The sequence below is a fragment of the Eptesicus fuscus genome, chromosome 18, assembly GCF_027574615.1.
Source record: "Eptesicus fuscus isolate TK198812 chromosome 18, DD_ASM_mEF_20220401, whole genome shotgun sequence".
In the NCBI taxonomy this organism is placed as follows: Eukaryota; Metazoa; Chordata; class Mammalia; order Chiroptera; family Vespertilionidae; genus Eptesicus; species Eptesicus fuscus.
The window spans coordinates 49,319,667-49,336,875 of record NC_072490.1 but is presented as its reverse complement, the minus strand read 5'-3'; the positions used below and the strand labels follow the sequence as shown (position 1 = coordinate 49,336,875).

At 47.8% G+C, this 17,209-nt stretch overlaps 1 protein-coding gene across 2 annotated transcripts in view; it reads right to left on the bottom strand.

The window, feature by feature from the left end:
- PTPRG (protein tyrosine phosphatase receptor type G) overlaps nt 1–17,209 on the bottom strand; it is a 649,319-nt gene that overhangs the window by 119,055 nt on the left and 513,055 nt on the right. For both annotated transcript variants that reach the window (XM_008146280.3, XM_008146281.3), the window contains exon 7: nt 6,410–6,567. In XM_008146280.3, coding sequence (XP_008144502.1) covers nt 6,410–6,567 — 158 coding nt within the window. The remainder of the gene's footprint in view (nt 1–6,409; nt 6,568–17,209) is intronic.

Sequence of the window (17,209 nt, the reverse complement as noted above, 5' to 3'; positions counted from 1 at the left end):
AATCCCACCCATAGGGTTGGGGTACTATCGTATCGTTATGATTCTTGACTGGTGAGGAAACTGGGCTTAGAGACATGAAATCACCTGCCCAAGGTCACCCAGGAACCAAGGGGTGACTCTTTTTCTTGCTCTCAGCGGCTTCATGCCAAACGCATTTGGGCCCACAGCATTCCTCACGGGGTCACACTGTGGGGGAAACTGAGGTGGTGATCAGAGACCCCCCCCAACAATTCCCCTTAGCTAATCCCCAAATACCGCTTCTGCAGGACACTGACTGTACTCGGGGAGCTCTGGGAGGCCAGCCTCCGGCCAGCACAGGAGGCCGGCTGTGTGGCCAGGACGGCGGCACCAGGCGAAGATGCCGCCCCCCTCACCAAGCCTGCGTTTTAGTCACTCGCTCTTTGCCAGGCACAGCTAACAAACATGCTTGAGTTTATCTTTACTAAAACTAATGAAGCCTTTATCATGGAGCAAAGCTAAATGAAAGTTTTTATTTCTGTAACATTAAATGGACTTTTTAACTTTGGAAGTGACCATGTAAAACATCTCTTCCTTTTATCCCTGCTCGGGGAGCTGTAATTGCATTTTAACTGGTGCTGTTTCAAGAACAATTTTAACCTTGAATTGCAAATGTCTTAGCTGGAAGTGTATATAAATCATTTCAGCTTAGTTTTTATTATAAAAATATTACAGAGAATAATTAGTTTTTAATCTGTTGGTTCGAATGAAAGGAAAGCTGAAATGTATTCATGCCGCCGTGCGCAGCCAGAGCGCTGGTCCACGGGACGTGGGAGCGGACCATTGTGGCTGAAGGGGGACGTGAGGGAAAGCCTGAGCGACATTCTGAGCCGTGGAGAGGCGAGGCGCACAGTATTTCACGGAACGGGTAGGTGATGGCAATGAAACAATGCCAGCGGCCACTATAAGCAGAAGAAGAACCCCCAGGACATGTACCGGGAACTGAAATGTCACGCCTAGGGTCACGGAAACGCTTTTCACCATGCATTTGAGAGGTGACGGGGAGGTGCTGTGTTGTTGGCTCATTACTAAACAAGTCATGATGGAATATTAAATTCTCAATAGCCTGGAGCATCCAAACATTTACTTACTGAAACATGGCTGCAAAATAAAATCCAAGAATAGCCAGCTAACCACGGGACCACCGCCTACCCCCTCCCGACCCCATAGCTCCAGACAGCTTTTCATGAAGGTGATTATAGAAATCCTTGCAGACGGGGAAGGACTGAACCACAATGAACAAAGAAAGCCATGTGCTGTGGATTAATAATGACCCCGTCACCCACTATTTAAAAGAACCTTTATGCACTCGCACTGCCCATCATGGAGTGCTGGAATAGAAACGTTCTGAAGGAAGCGATTCGTTGGTGATTATGGCCTTGAGATAAATATTAAGAGCCTCACAGCCAGTAACCACATGTGGCTATTCCGCCAGGAATGGGGCTAGCCCTACATGTTGCAATAATAATAATAATAACTGGGGAAAATTGGGCTAAATAAAATACAGTAAAATGAATTTCACCTGTTTCTCTTTACATTTTTGTGGTGGTTACTAGAAAATTTTGAATGATGTACATGGTTTTTGTTTTATTTATACCGACAGTGCTGCCCTAGAGCCTTGGTGAGCAGGTGGGAACAGCCACAAGCCCCGCCCAGTGTCTCCCGAGCCCCTCCTGCGGTGCCAGGGCCGGGCCCAGCGCTCCACACACATTCCACCACGGAAGCTTTGGAATGACTCCATCATGGGCATTATTGTCACTCCCCTTTTACAGGCGGAAACCGAGGCAGAGAGTCTGAGGACTAGCGCCAGGAGTGGAACCCCACGCAGTTTGCCTCCAAATGGTAAATGGTGTTAATTCAAAAGAGTTGCTCCATTGTTTATGAAAGAGACAACACTGATTTAAAAAAAAAAAAGTCATGCAAATAAACCTTCCCTATCCACTCCAACTTATTCTTAGGGGGGAAAAAAAATCAAGCATCCAAAAGTAAACAAACTTGCCCGACTGGCTTGCCTCAGTGATTGAGCATCGATTTACGAACCAGGAGGTCATGGTTCCATTCCTGGTCCGGGCATATGCCTGGGTTGTGGGCTCAATCCCTGGTGTGGGGTGTACAGGAGGCAGCTGATCAATGATTCTCTCTCATCATTGATGTTTCTATCTCTCTCTCCCTCTCCTTTCCTCTCTGAGAATAATAAAAATATATTAAAAAACACACAATAAAAGTAAACAAACTGGACATATTTAGACATTTACTGCCTTTCTGATAGTGTCCCCAAAAAGCACTAAGATAAAATGCACGCTCAGGAAAATGACAGGTGGCGTCATATTTTAAACTACAGGAAGCAAACAGTCCTGGAAAGGGAAGGCTGGGATGGTCTTCAAAGGCCCAAGCACCAGCATTTGAGAGCCACTGTCCTAGAATAAAGCACATCCGCACCACGTCCTCTGCCTGGTCAGGACACAGCTGGCACCTTCCCAACGTGCCAGGCCTGCTCTCTGACCTTCGACACCAGGACTGAGTGTCACCACAGTGTCTGGGTGACTGAGCCGTGGCACCGTTTCTGCCTGGTATTAACGGTGGATGTTTAATGGAGCCACACAAGCTACCCTGTGTGCTGGCCACCGAAGCCCGCGTGTGATTTCATCGGCAACACCGTGTTCAGTTCTAGGCGGTCACACGAGGCAGAGTCAGGGTTCACTGGCTCCGAGCCTGGTTTGAAGGTCCAAGTAGACTCACAAAGGAGAAAAAAAAATAAGTAATTGCTCCTATTTGCTCTGGAAGATTTCAAAGAAACCCACATCCTACCAGCCAACAGTCTGCGCCAACCACAATACTTCATGGTGAACATGCTCTCATTTTTGCTGCTTCAGGCACGCACTGTGTGAGAGAGGAGAGGAGACAGCGAGAAGGATGAAGGATTGGGGACGTCCCCTTTCCGACAGACGCAGACATGGAATTGTCTGCCTGGCTCCTCCAAATTGGCCAGCTGCCCTTCTGAAATGAACATGTTGTGCTAACTTCAGAAAGAATGTTGGCAGGGCCGGGAGGTCTGCCGCGCTACCACTGCGACGGCGAATGCCTTCCTTCCCAGGGCAGACACGCTGTGACCTCATGCAGCGGGCCAGCAGGGACCCAGCGTGGCCACATAGAAACGAGCTGTTTCCTCCCCTGGGAGACAGACAGGGATCTACGAAGCTGTGCCTGATCAAGTCAAGTCTTATCTGAAGATGGTTTATAGTAAAGACACAAGGGAGCCGATATGATTAATTTATTTCTTCACTATTTTCTTGAAACAATAATTAATAGCTACAGAGAAGTCATCTATTGAAAGTCAGAGAGGAAAACTCTGCCCTCATGTCTTCTCTTCGAGTGCATGGGTGGCAGGGAGTTTGAGGGTAAACCAGTCTTAACAAAGACGAAGGCCCAGTTACCAAATGTCAAAATGCTTCTACCCGACACACACTTGGCAAGACGCAAGCCGAAACCCAGAGACCGCAGTAAAACCCAGCCTGCGTCCGATGGCTTCCCAACCTGGCAACCACCGCGCTCTGCCTCTGCCCCTCACACGGCCAGGCTTGGCTTTCTTAACCTCCTTATCCCAAGCCTTTTTATCTCTGAAGACAAAGCATGTATCTTAATCCACAAAGCTCCTCCCCCAGTCCTGAGGATGCAAACACATGGACTGGAATTTCATTTTGATAAAACGATGCTGGCTTCACCATTAGGAAGAAAATTCGCTTCATAGTTCATTATCTCCTTGAGGCTGGCAGATCCTGTTCGGAAACCAAATTGCTAGTCCTTCTTTCCTGCAGTATGCTTTTATTTATTTTAGATAGAGAGAAGCATCGATCGGCTGCCTCCAGTACGCACCCCGACCTGGGATGGAACCCACAACCTGGGCATGTGCCCTGACCGGGAAATTGAATCGGCGACCTTTCGGTGCATGGGATGACGCTCAACCAACTGAGCCACAATGGCCAGGGCACTAGTCCTTCGTTTTTGATAAGGGCAGAATTAAAAGAAAAAACTCTGTAAGTCAAATGTTAGCCAACAGCAGTGAGGCCAAATACATCTGCTTGGCCTGGGTCCACGCCACCTAACTTCTTTACTGAGACGTGGTGTCTCTCCTGCACGAAGCTCCTGAACAAACTGCTCCTTTTATCCCCAGGGGCAACCCTCATGTCTCAGGAAGTGACTGCTGACTTATTCAAATCGGGCATATGACCCAAGACCCACCAACTCGTTGGTTGGCCAATGTCTATTGGACCTATCTTCTTGAATACTATCCTATCTAATAAAAGGGTAATATGCAAATTAACCGTCACAAAGGTGGCGGCGCCCATAGCAACAAGATGGTGGCGCCCAGTCCTCTCAGCCTTGACGGAGTCCCCCAGTCCTGGGGGGGCGGCCGCTGAGAGTGGGCAGCGCAAGCGGCCTGGCGGAATGCTTGCTTCATCGCCGCGGTGATGAGGCAAGCATTCCACCCTGGCCACGGAGGGCCTCTGGCCAGGCCAGGGCGTAGAACGCTTGTGTCATCGCCCTGGTGACAAGGCAAGTGTTCTGCGCCCAGCTGCGGATGGGCCTCTGGGCAGCGGGCGCGGAGCGGCCAGGCCCCGCAGAGAGCTACTGGTGCACGGATTCGTGCGCAGGGCTACTAGTCTGACATAAGATCAAGACTGTTGTCGGCTGGTAACTAACCTTGAGGTGAAAGGTCAATAGGTACTACACTAACCATATTGGAAAAGAAAAAAAACAAAATATAATCCCAGTTCAGTGGCTTCAAAAGCGAAAGAGCCCCTTTTTTCAAACAAAATCCTGGGAGAGAAGAGACCAGAATTTTGCAAAAGTACCGAATCACAAAGCCATAGCAGAAACTCCGAGATGTAAGAGCCTGCGTGGCCCCAGAGAGAGTGAAGCATGAACCTCACTTGCTAGTTATATTCCTGGTCAGGATGGCTTCAGGATCCCCCGCACCATTGTTTCCTGAAAATACTCCCCCGCACTGAGCTACCCCTGAAAGGGGTTTCTGTTTCTTACTCCATAAGAGACCTGACCAGCACACCATCCACCAACTGCCCCTACTCCCTATTCCATCCTCTGCTCTTGGAACATCTTTGGACTCTTTTCCAGGCCAGTCAGGTTCATAATCTTGTTGCTGGTGTCTTCAGTTATATTACTGAATTATCACATCATTCCCAAACCTCGCGATTCCCTGTGCTACATCCCTACCCCTGCTGTCAGGCTCTGGGGAGGCCTTTCTAGGAACAGCCAGATGGGAACGTCCCATTTTTAGACATTGCTGGTTAATGGCTCAAATGCCTTTCTTACAAATCCTTCCCATTATTCCTAGAATTATGGAGAAGAAGCCGATGCTTCTGCTACCTCAGTGTATGCTGCTTTCTTTGGCAACTAAGATAATCCCTCTGAGAGCTTTCTTCATTCATCTCTTATTCCTGATGAGGTGATTGCAAGACCCCAGCCTCCCCTGGAGGCTCCACTTCCTCTGACATTGCCCCCAGCCCCATGTCCATTTCAGCAATTCCTGCCCACAGTTATCGGCTCAGCCTAAATTCAGCTTCCTATGAAAACTGCCCAGGCCACACTCAGAGATAAGCAGTTCAGTGTCGAGGTTAGCAGCACGGGTTTTGAAATCAGACAAAGCCAGGCTTGGTTTCTGGCTTCAACATTCACGAACCATGAATACTGGGGCATGTTACCCAGACTTTCCACACCTTGATGGCCTTATGTGTCCAATCTTAGTGTCAAAACCATCTCTCAACATTGTTTTGCAATTAGATTGAACATATATAATGTATTTAGTGGCGTGCTTGGCACACAGAGAACTCCATCAAGGGTGTTTTCCTTTTCTTTCTTCATGTATACAAATCTCTCCCTTTTCTGAATGTTGGGTAGGGTTAGTGGTTCTGAGCATGATCTTTGCCACCATGGCTGGGTAATCGGTGTGTGACCTTGGGCAAGTAACTGCACTTCTGTGTCTCTCCTCTGTGGAGTAGGGGTACCAACAGTAGCTCCCTCATGAGGCTGTTGTTCATGAGGATGAAGTGTGTTACCACATGTCAGGGGCGTAGACGAGTTCCTGGCACAAGATCCTATCACCACTGAGGAGAGCTGTTAGCTGCTTGCAGTCGAAATACCATCCAATTTCATGCCTGCAAGTCTCTCTAGCTAGTTAATTTATAGCTGAAAAACTGTGTTTTATATTTTACAATTCTTAGTTTCAAAAACATGTTGGTTGGAAAGTGAATCAATGAGGATCAGAAGGTCCAAAATATTAAAAAAACAAACCCTATCTAGCCACGTTAGCTAGTTAAGACAATACAAAGCAAACCAACAAACACAGAAGCCCCTTTGGGGACTGGGTGTCTACCTGGTGGTAGGAGATGGGCACGGGCTTCCGGAAGACTATCCATTCCACAATTTCGCTACACGGAGGGGTGGTCAGAGAACCTGTGTACCGGTAATAGCTGCCCAGGGATGCCGGCAGGAGGTCCCGGAGGATGAAAGGATCCAGAAAGGTCTCCTTCTCTGTTTGGGGGAAGAGGCAAAAGAGAAGACAACTGTCAGTCGTAGCATACCGCAGACCCACAGGCAAACCCCTGCATGCTGGTGCCACATCACACGCTTGTCTGCTCACATCCCGGGAGGCACAGCCTGGTGGGAAAGCCACAGGAAACAGAGCAGCGGGGCCCAGGGCATGTTCTGAGGGCTGCGCTGCGTCTCATGAAAACAGGTTCCACGGTGAGCGATGTTCCCCAGGAAATGGTACAGTCAAGTCCCTGAGCAGCCCTGAGAGGAGCAATGGGCTTGACTTTGTTTAATCCAAACCCTCACAATCTCATTTCACCAGAGAGCCCTTCCCTATACAATACTTCAGGACGAATAACCACAGGAGCCCACGTGGGGGCACCCATGAGAGAACCGGGTGGAGAAGGAACCGTGGGTCAAGGTGCAGCTCCAGCGTCGGTTACATCACTTTGCTTTCACCCAGGGCCTGGGGAGACGGAAGTGAAACCTAACTAGGAACGACCCTGAACTTACGAAGTGGTCGCCCTGACAACAGGCTTCTTTCTTTTATAAAAGGGGAGGGGAAGGGTCTTCCCTGATGTGGAAGAAATGGCATCTCAGCTGGGACCCAGCACCGATCCCTCACAGTCACTCTACGAGGAAACAGGCGCCGAAGGGGCGAGTACCTTCCCAAGGTCACAGAGCTTCCAGGTGGCAGAGCTGGGGTAAGAGCAGAGGCAGGGGGACCCCGGAGCTTGCACGGTCTGACTCAGCCAAAGGAGTTGAAGTGAGCTAGGGGCGTGTTGAAGGGAGGGGGCGGGAGAGAAGAAGAGCATTTTAGGCCTGGGAACAGCATGTGCGAAGGTCCTGAGGCAGGAAGGAACAGTGCAACATGGGCGAGGGCTCAGGGTTGTAATTCTCCCAATCAGGCTCCCAGGTCATCCAGCTTCTTTCACAATCAGAGAAAGTTCTAGTCTCTACCTGGGGCTCCAAAGGTCTAGCCCTGACCTGAGGTTAAGTCTGGGGTTTCTTCCTCATCCCTTTTAGGCTACTGCATCTGCTAACGTCTTGCCTTAACTCCATCCCTGGACCCCAGCACATTCCTGGGGGACTTCAGGGACCCAGGTTACTTCATGGACACACCTGTGCCTACAGGAACATTTGTCCCAAGCCTCATGCCTCCTCCTTCTTCTTTCTTACAGAACAAATAGTGCAGGTTTTTGGGCAAATGTGTATCCCTAAACTCAGGAGGCATAGGTAGCCCTAACCGGTTTTGCTAAGTGGTTAGAGCGTTAGCCTGCGAACTGAAGGTTCGTTTCTGGTCAAGGGCATGTACCTTGGTTGCGGGCACATCCCCAGTGGGGAGTGTGCGGGAGGCAGTTGATCGATGTTTCTCTCTCATCGATGTTTCTAACTCTCTATCCCTCTCCCTCTCCCTTCCTCTCTGTAAAAAAATCAATAAAAATATATACTTTTAAAAAAGAGGCATAGGTAACTGGGAATGATACAAAACCCCCAACAGAAATAGATTACATTAGAATAATTAAAATTGCATTTCCTCTTGGCAGAAATTAGTCGAACAAAACATTTACTATATGCCAGGCTCTAGTCTGAGTTTTTATATGTTGAACACATTTAAATAGCACTTACTATATGTGCCAGGCATTGGTCTGAGACCTTTATAAAGACTAATTTATCTAATACTCAAAATAGCCCTGTGAAGTGGGTCCTATTATTACTAACGATTTACACAGCTGGATTGCAGAACCAGGCAGTTCAGAATCCAGGCTTCCATTCTTCTTCTTCTGAAAAGATTTTTAATTGATTTTTAGAGAGAGAGGAAGGGAACATCTATGGGCTACCTCCTGCACGCCCCCTACTGGGGATTAAGTCCGCAGCCCGGGCACATGCCCTGACCAGGAATCAAACCCGCAACTTTTCGGTGCATGGAATGATGCCCATCCAACTGAGCCACACCACCGGGCAGGCTTCCGTTCTAACGAACCATCACTGCACTCTCTCGCTTCACGACCCTGTAAAATACATACTTTTAGTCCGACCATTTCACACCCATGGAAACAAGGCACCTAGAGGTTCAATAACTAAAGCCAAGGTCACCGGGGAACAGCGAGGGGGCTGCAGTTATCCATGAGGCTCAGAAACCTTGGCTGGTTTCTGACATGGGTTTTCCATTCGCTTTTCTGAAGGAAATATTAAATATTAACAATCAAGGCAAAAGTCCTCCAAGTTACAGGGCTCCATAATCAAAACGACAAAAGCGGTTTCTGTTCGACAAAAGGCCGACACAATGGGATTGTCCCTGTGCCCTCTGGCAAGTCTGGGCTTTCATTTAAACCTGGTTCCCGCCGCCTAATGATGGGGGATCCCTGCAAGCGCGCTTGGCTGGGCCTGCCGGCCTAAGAGCAGGAACTATTCTGGCCTCTGCTTGTACCTCCTGAGCCGTGTAAGCAACTGAGGGTGCGTAGGGCTTGACACTGGAGGCCAGAAAATCACCACCTTCATTTCTCCCTCATGCTGAAGGTGAACTTGGCTTCCCAGCACAGCACACAGCCTTCCTCAGGATCAAGGGCTTGGGACGGAAGGAGCAGAAAATCTTTAGTTTTCCCGGGGGCCTGACCCTACGTTAGGGCTGCAGTTGAGAACGCTGCAGGCAGACAGGGAGTGAGCAGAAGTCCCTGCAAGCCACGGCGAGGCAAAGCCCCACGAAGCACCCACGCGAGGAAGAGGCCGGGCTTTAAGGAACATAAAAGCTATGGCAGAAAGGCCTGTGCTGCCAGCTCAGAGGCCAGATTTCAAAGGGAACTGTTCCCGTAGAGGCCCGTGACTTCAACAGGGACACGTGGAAACTGCTGCCGTGACCACTGCTACAGATGCGAGGGCTTCTCTGTCCTTGACCGACAAGGGCAGGTGCTGGCTTTACTGGTTAGAAGGTGCATCAGATGGGGGGAGGGGGGGCAGACCTGGCGAAGGGGCACAGAGAGGTGGCTTTGTTCTTGTTCCTTCCACTACCGTCATCCACTTGGATCTCGGAGCTCTGAGACCCGGAAGGTCCCCAGTTCAGTGGCTTCAGGAGCGAAAGAACCCCTTTTGAAAGAGCCCCTTTTTACAAACAAAATCCACGCAGGAGCTGGGCACCTCCCACGGCTGAACGAGCAGCCACCCGGGCTGAAGCTGAGCTGGGAGCCCAGGATACTGGAAAGCACCACGTTGGTCTAATTCTTTAATTTTACTGCTAGGGAAGTGGAAGACCAGGGTGAAGTCATGGAGCCAAAGTTAAAACTGGGGGAGAAGACAGACACTCGGATGGGATTCTTTCTTCAGGGAAACCCCTGAGAATCTGGAGCAGTGAGCCTGGGAGCAGGGAAAGCCACCGAGGGCTGAAAACCCCAGTCGCACCACTGCCCTCCTTGGCGCTTCACTCCATCCCTCCAGGGGCTGGAGAAGGGAGCAGCGTCTCAGTCCCCCGGTTCAAGTCCCGGCTCTTCTACCTGGGAGCCGCGTGATCTGTTACCAAACCTTCCCAGGCTGTCGAGAAAATTAAATAAATCATTACCAGAAAGGGGTTCAGGAAGAGCGTGGGACATAGCAAACATGTCGTAAACAATTAATATCATTCTTATTTTAATTACTACTTGTATTGTTATTATTACTCCTCTAAACTACCGAAGCCTACCCACGTACATCTTACATAACCATAACCCTGTGTTTCCTTTAAGTGCTTGCGCACGTGTCTTACTTTTTAAAGTACTGGATGACGAGTGCCTTAAAGGCACCTCCCACCTGCCACATTCTTCATCCACCTCAGGAGTCCAGGGTGGAATTTTCGAGTTTTCTTTGCCGAAGCTCTAGCATAGTTTTGGAAACAGCTGTGTGTGACTTCAGGGAAAGAGCTTAACCTCGCCGGTAGTTCCCTTATCTGCAAAATGGGGACACTGAGAGCATTTACTGCTCAGGGTGGCTGTGAAAATTAAGCAAGCTAATCAATGTGAGAGGCCTGGCACCGTGCCCTGTACACCCCGACTTATCAAGGCCAGCACTTGGCTGAGAGCAGGCCGGCTCACCCTGTCTGACCCCAGGGATTAGCACATGTTTTCTGTGAAGTGCCAGGTAATAAGTACTTTAGGTTTTGCAGGCCAAGGGGATACTTATATAACCAACATTTCCGCAACTTTATTAACATTATTCAAAATGCTAATAATCACTGAGGACAGTTTTTAAAATCTGGGTCTTCTATAATAAAAATGGAATTCTTTTGGGGAGAAACGCCATTTCATTTAATTAGGGTTCAAATATAAGAACCATCCTGAGTTTAGGGCCATATAGAAACAGGCAGTAGAACTGATTTGGCCCCCAGAGCATATTTTACGCTCGTTATTATTATTATTATTATTATTATCCTCTCCCAAGGGTATGTTCACTGATAAGAAAGAGAGGAGAAAGAGAGAGAGAACACTGATGTGAGTGAGAGACATAGATTGACTGCCCCACTCCCCACCCCAACCAGGGATTGAACTGGAAACCCTGTGGTGCATGAGACGACACGTCAACTAACTGAGCCACCCGGCCGGGGCACCTCCCTTATTTTAAGCCCTGCTGGGGGCTGGGGGTAAATGTTAGAAAGCCACCTAGATATCATAACTACAACATGTTCAGGTGCCTCCATCACTAATGAGAATTTCTTTTGTGAACAAACATTAGAGAATTAAATCTTGGGTTGCTTTCTTTCCCCCTTGAGATTTAAAGTTCAAATTTAACGTCAATTTTTACTGATCTGCCTCAAAATGCCATTTCCTGCTCAGTGCCACAGACGGTGTCCGCTGACAGATGGGGTGCCCATGGTGCTCCATTCTAAGTCAGACACAGTTTCAGACACGGTGGCCCGCATTTCCGGCGCTGTCCACAAAGCTCACCTAAGCCACGGTGCTCAACGGCTGGACCCCAAACGGAGAGTTCCAGACATACAGCTCATGGGAAGAAGAAGGAATGCACTTTCCCCTTAAAAACTCCAGAAAGTTGTAATAAATGTAGATATTGTAAAATGGAGAGAAGTGCTAGAACCAGGTCCCCAGGTTTGAATCCTAACTTGTCTACTTAAAGGTCTGACCTAAGACAAGTTACCGAACCTCCCTGTAACTGAACCCTCATCTGTAAACTGGGATTCTCATATTATCAACTTCATAAGGAGATTCTGAATATTGAATGAATTAACAGTAGTTCCAGGCTGAGGCACAGGAATAGCACATATAAGTGCTTGTTAAAGGAATCCTATATAATAAGAGAGGAATATGCTAATTATTCGTTACGCCTTGAGCGTAACGACCAATCACATAATGACCAGATGAGGGGTCTGCAGGAGGGTGGGTCATTGAACTACAAGCAGGCGGCGAAAAGCTACAGGAGGAGGCAGGGCAGCAAGCTATGAGGTGGGGAGGGGGAAGAGGGGAGCTACAGGAGGGCAGCAGAGAGCTACTGGCGCACGGATTCGTGCGCAGGGCTACTAGTCTCACTATAAAAGGCCAGTTTGACTTCAAACCCATCCTGATCAGAGCCTTCTGCTTTCAATTTCTATCCTAATTAGTAATTTGAAGTCAAAACATTCCTATCCCAGCCACTTAACTAGAGAAAAATATCTGAAACGCTCTACTTATACTACACTCGTTCCACGATATCATGATGAGCAGGTGCTGTGTGTTACTAGATAAAAGAACTGAAGAGAAGTGCATCTCATATCCCCCTCTCAAGGATCCCAGTGCCGTGTGCAGACAATATTATATTTTAATAATTAATTGTTCATCAAAGAGAAAGATGAGGAACAGGGATGCTAAATTCAAAGTTATTCAAATTGCAAAAATGAATAATGTATGACTTTTATATTAAATACACACTGTATTAAGGAGTCTACATTTCACCCAACTCTGTCTTTCACTTTTAAGCATTCTAAACGACAATATGAATAATCAGTTAAGGGAGGTTTATTTAGAACAAGAAATAGCTATTTGAATGCAAACGGAGTCTATCCGAAGATGATTAAATTTTTCTTATCAATTAGAAAATTTTGTATGAGGGCTTTCAAGTCATGGTCAGCCATTAAGCCCAGCGCAGCCCAGTTATCCTGGCAGCTTCCTTTCAACATTCAATTATATCTGGCTCAATTCTGTTCAATTTCTTATTTCTGATAGCAGTGCCAGGAGGCAATCTTTAATTAAAGAAAATTTGAAAGATTCAAACATGCATAATTGGATTAAAAATGTGATCATTAAAACATTAGATGATAATCATCTGATTGATTGCATTTTCAGTGTGTTAATAACCTAATATTTTCAATGCTTTAGTTATATAGGAAAAAAAGAAAACCCTTTATAAGATATGATGAACAATCAACATATAGACAAGACTATGCAGCAGTAACTAAAGATTATGGAATTACCCTGAAAACATGCACACACACACACACACACACACCAATGAACAAAGTATTACACGGGAAGGTGTATGGTCAGAACGTGGTGGTCTTTAATCTTTTTTTTTTTAAATATATTTTATTGATTTTTTTACAGAGAGGAAGAGAGAGGGATAGAGAGTCAGAAACACCGATGAGAGAGAAACATCGATCAGCTGCCTCCTGCACACCCCCCACCGGGAATGTGCCTGCAACCAAGGTACATGCCCTTGACCGGAATCGAACCCGGGGACCCTTGAGTCCGCAGGCCGATGCTCTATCCACTGAGCCAAACTTGGAACGTGGTGGTCGTTAGAGGAAAACACCAAAAATAAGGAATCAACCAGTTTTAGTGAAGTGTATAAGCTAAACTAACAATAGAAAGCTCAAACTTGCTATTAGCCCCATGATTGTTTAGCTCTTCAGGACTCCCCAAAACTTCTTATAAGAAAAAACTATCAATTTTTCTTTAAACACTTAAAATTACTGGGTAGGGCTGGCCTGATACAGAGTCATCTAGTGACAAAATCAATGTTATCCCTGAACAGTTCCATTCTTTGCCTCTCTCTCGTGGCATAACTGACATGGTGTGTGCATTCTTGTAGCTTCCTTCTGATGCTCGGTTCAATGACTTAATTCACAGAGGGGAAACTGAGGCACACAACAGTTCAGTGATTTTGACAATGATTAGGAAGTTACGTCAATGTGAGAGGGCATGCTGGAGTCCAGTAACACTGGGCTCAAATCATCGCTCTGCGGCATGAGCAGGGACAAATGAGCCAATCTCTCTGAACATCAGTTTACCCATCCTTCCTATGGGATTAAAAACTCTTCTCTCACTGTGCTGCTGTGGACTGAACAAGACTGCATGTACAGACCCTCCCGGCCTGGCCAGGCACCCAGCCGGGCCAGGGGTGACCCGCAGAGGCCTCTGCTTCTTCCTTCCTCCCACTTTCTGGTTCCGTATCCCCTACCCTTTTTCTCCTGACCTTCACCAAACCTCAAACCATCTTTCTCACCATTGTCTCCATCATGTCATTTCATTTTTGTCTGACCCAAGTGAGTCAAGCAGCACACATTCTATTTCAATAGCCAGGCAGCGATGGAGACAGAACTCGGAGCTCCACCGTCATCTCCTGCCGCCACACGGCCTCTCTAGTCAGGTCAACAAGAAACAGGAGCAATGCTGGTGGTGGTGGGAGGGCTGACCTGCCCAGGCACAAGTACATACAGTGAGTCACTGGCTCCTCAGGACAAACCAATAGGTTTGGCATTATTATTATTATTATTATATTATTATTATTATTACCTCATGATACAGTTGAGAAAACTGAGCCACAAAGAGCAGGTTGTACAACTAGTGAAAAGCAGAGCTGACATTCAAACCCGGAGTCTGTGCTCTTGGCCGCTACACAGCAGGTCTCCTACACCTCGGGGTCCGCGGGCAGCGGGTCAGAGCGTCACGCGGCAGCCTCGAGTGCTCCAGCAAGCACTCCTGCAAAGGCAACTGGGCACCTATGTTCCCACTCTCTCTGCTCTCCACATCCCATCGAAACGGCCAGGAAAAGCACATTTCCCCGGGCTCTTGTAACTTTGTGCAAAGACAAACTATTGACAGAGAAGGCTGGCCAAACGAGCACCAGCCTCGAATTCAAATGAAGCCCCAAAGGAGTCACTTTTGAAGTATTTTTCTGTCTTAACACTATTGTTAGCAACACTATTAATGATAGAACAGAAGCCTCCCAGCATCCCGTTTCCTGTCTGTGGCTAAGAAAAGAAATGGAAATACTTAATAGCTACGGTGGAAGGTTTGGACTCACCGAAACCCAGGAAACTGTGGAAATGGCCTAAGTGCGCCTGTTTCTAGAAGATTCTGAGATCAAAAGTGTCCAGATAAGCATCTGCCCTTCCTGAATCCATAACAGACATGAGCCAATTAGTCAAGACCACGGAGCTCATATTTTTAGCACACTTCAGGAAAGTTCCATATAATTCAATGAGGCAAACATAAACTTCACATGGGAAACGGTCACGTGATAAGATGTTCAACACTACCGGTGGGCTGTAGATAATGCAGCATGACCTTCCCCACTCAAAAGGGAGACAGGAGTTTGAATGATTTCTCTCTTTAAGGTAAACACTAAAATAGAATCCTCCTGAGTTCGTTGAAACACATTTTGATCACATGGTGATTTGGGCAAAATCAAATCCATCTCTGTCAAGTCTATCGAATGGTACGGAGGACCTGAGAGGGTGTTCACACTGTCCCGGCATTAACAAGCCACTGTGTGGAGACAACAGTGACAGCAGAGCTACTATAACAGCTTCTACACAGACAAGGCAGGTGGACAAACATTTTGTGTAAAGAGTCAGAGAGTAGCCTGCTGGTGTGGCTCAGTGGTGCAGCACTGGCCCCTGAACCAGGAGGCCACCAGATGGATTCCCAGTCAGGCCACAGGCCCAAGTTGCTGGCTCAACCCCCCAGTAGAAGGCATAGAGGAGGCAGCTGATCGTTATTTCTCTCTCATCAGTGCATCTATCTCTCCTTCTCCCTTCTTCTCTCTCTAAAAAAATCAATAAAAACATTAAAACAACAACAACAAAAAAACCCTTTATCATAAAAAAAAAAGTAGGAAAGTAAATATTTAAGGCTTTTCAGGCCAGATAGTGTCGGAGTACTTTCGCAAGCACTCTGCCCTTGTAGCGTGAAAGCAGTCATAGACATATGTAAATAAATGAGTGTGGTTGAGTTCCAATAAAACTTTATTTACCACAATAGACTGCAGATTGTGCTTGCTGACCTGTGATTTGAAGGACAGTGAACACATGCCAGGCCCCCTTCCTGTAGGTACTGTCCTTGTCCTATTCATTCAGCACGAATACCCACGAGGCAGGTACTTTCGTTATCCCCAAGGTGGGACCTCGGGGACAGAGAGGTGCAGCAGTTTGTACAGGATCACACAGCTCCCGAGCTGGGAGTCAAACCCCAGGCAGCCGGTCCCAGATTCCTTGTTTAGTGGTGTTAACAAATTCCATTTCTTTACGAGTACTCCATAATGCAGGCTTTTTATAAAAACTCATTCCGAAGTCCCACCTGCTTATTCATGTGCACACAAGATTACTCTGCAGGCAAATAATATTAGTCTTTTTGACCTTTAGCACCAAGAATAGCAAGGCCCCCCCCCCCCAAAAAAAATTCATGAGATTAAAAATTTCCCAAAGGGAGGGGCAATCTTGTTCACAGCTTTCCTTCAACACCCTGACCAGCACTTATCAGGCACCGGATGGACGGGAGGAAGAACAGACGCCGTGATTAAAGGAGCCTCAAGTTCACAAGCGCAAAACAGGCCAGAAACGCTCAAACCCCTAATTCAGCTCCGCCCCCTCTTCTTGTTGCCAGCCTGTGCAGATGCAGACCCCTATTTCTGCCCAGTGGTTCATTTTTTCCCCAGAAGCCCCTTATTCTAGGATTTGTCCTCTTCTCCTGAAGTCCAGGTAAGATCTTTTTTAGAGACTTGAGCCATTTAGCCTCAGACAGAAAGTGGATGCCAAGATGTTCGAGCCCAGGGGTAATCCCGCTGGTGCTGGAGTGAGGACAGACCCGGTCCACGTATTTCCCCACTGGCCCGTCAACAGTCTATATGGTGAGCCTCCATCGAGGCCGAAAGATGCGGAGTGACTGGCAGGGAACAGAGGAGGTGGTGTGGGAGTCGTGAGGGCCGGTCTGACATCACAAAGACTCTGGTTCAAGCCCCCAGGGGCGGCCTGCTTTCCTCGTTCTGTATTGGGGGGGGGGGGGTGTGACAGTATCTCAGAGGGTTGCAGGAGGACTCTGATGCCTTCCGGGCTAACTAGACCCTCACTCAGCAGAGCCAGCCACCAGCACAGCAGCAGCGAGAGGCCTTTGTCTTCGGTCCCGTCACCCAACATCCCACCCCCTTGGCTTCTGACTCCCTTTTTCTAAGTCTGAAAGGAGGTATTGGCTCCCCAATTCACCTCTTAACGACACAATCCCGAGGCAGCAGCAGGTCCTTCTTTGGGCTGCAGTCAAGTCGTAGAGAGAACAAACGGCCTGCCGAGGCTGCTTGTGGGCGAACGTTCATTAAGAAGTCCTGTCGCTCCCCTCTGCTTGTTGGTGGGCCACTCGGTACTTGCCTGTCCCAGAGGAAAGCACTGTCTGAATCTCCTACTTTGCAAGGCTAA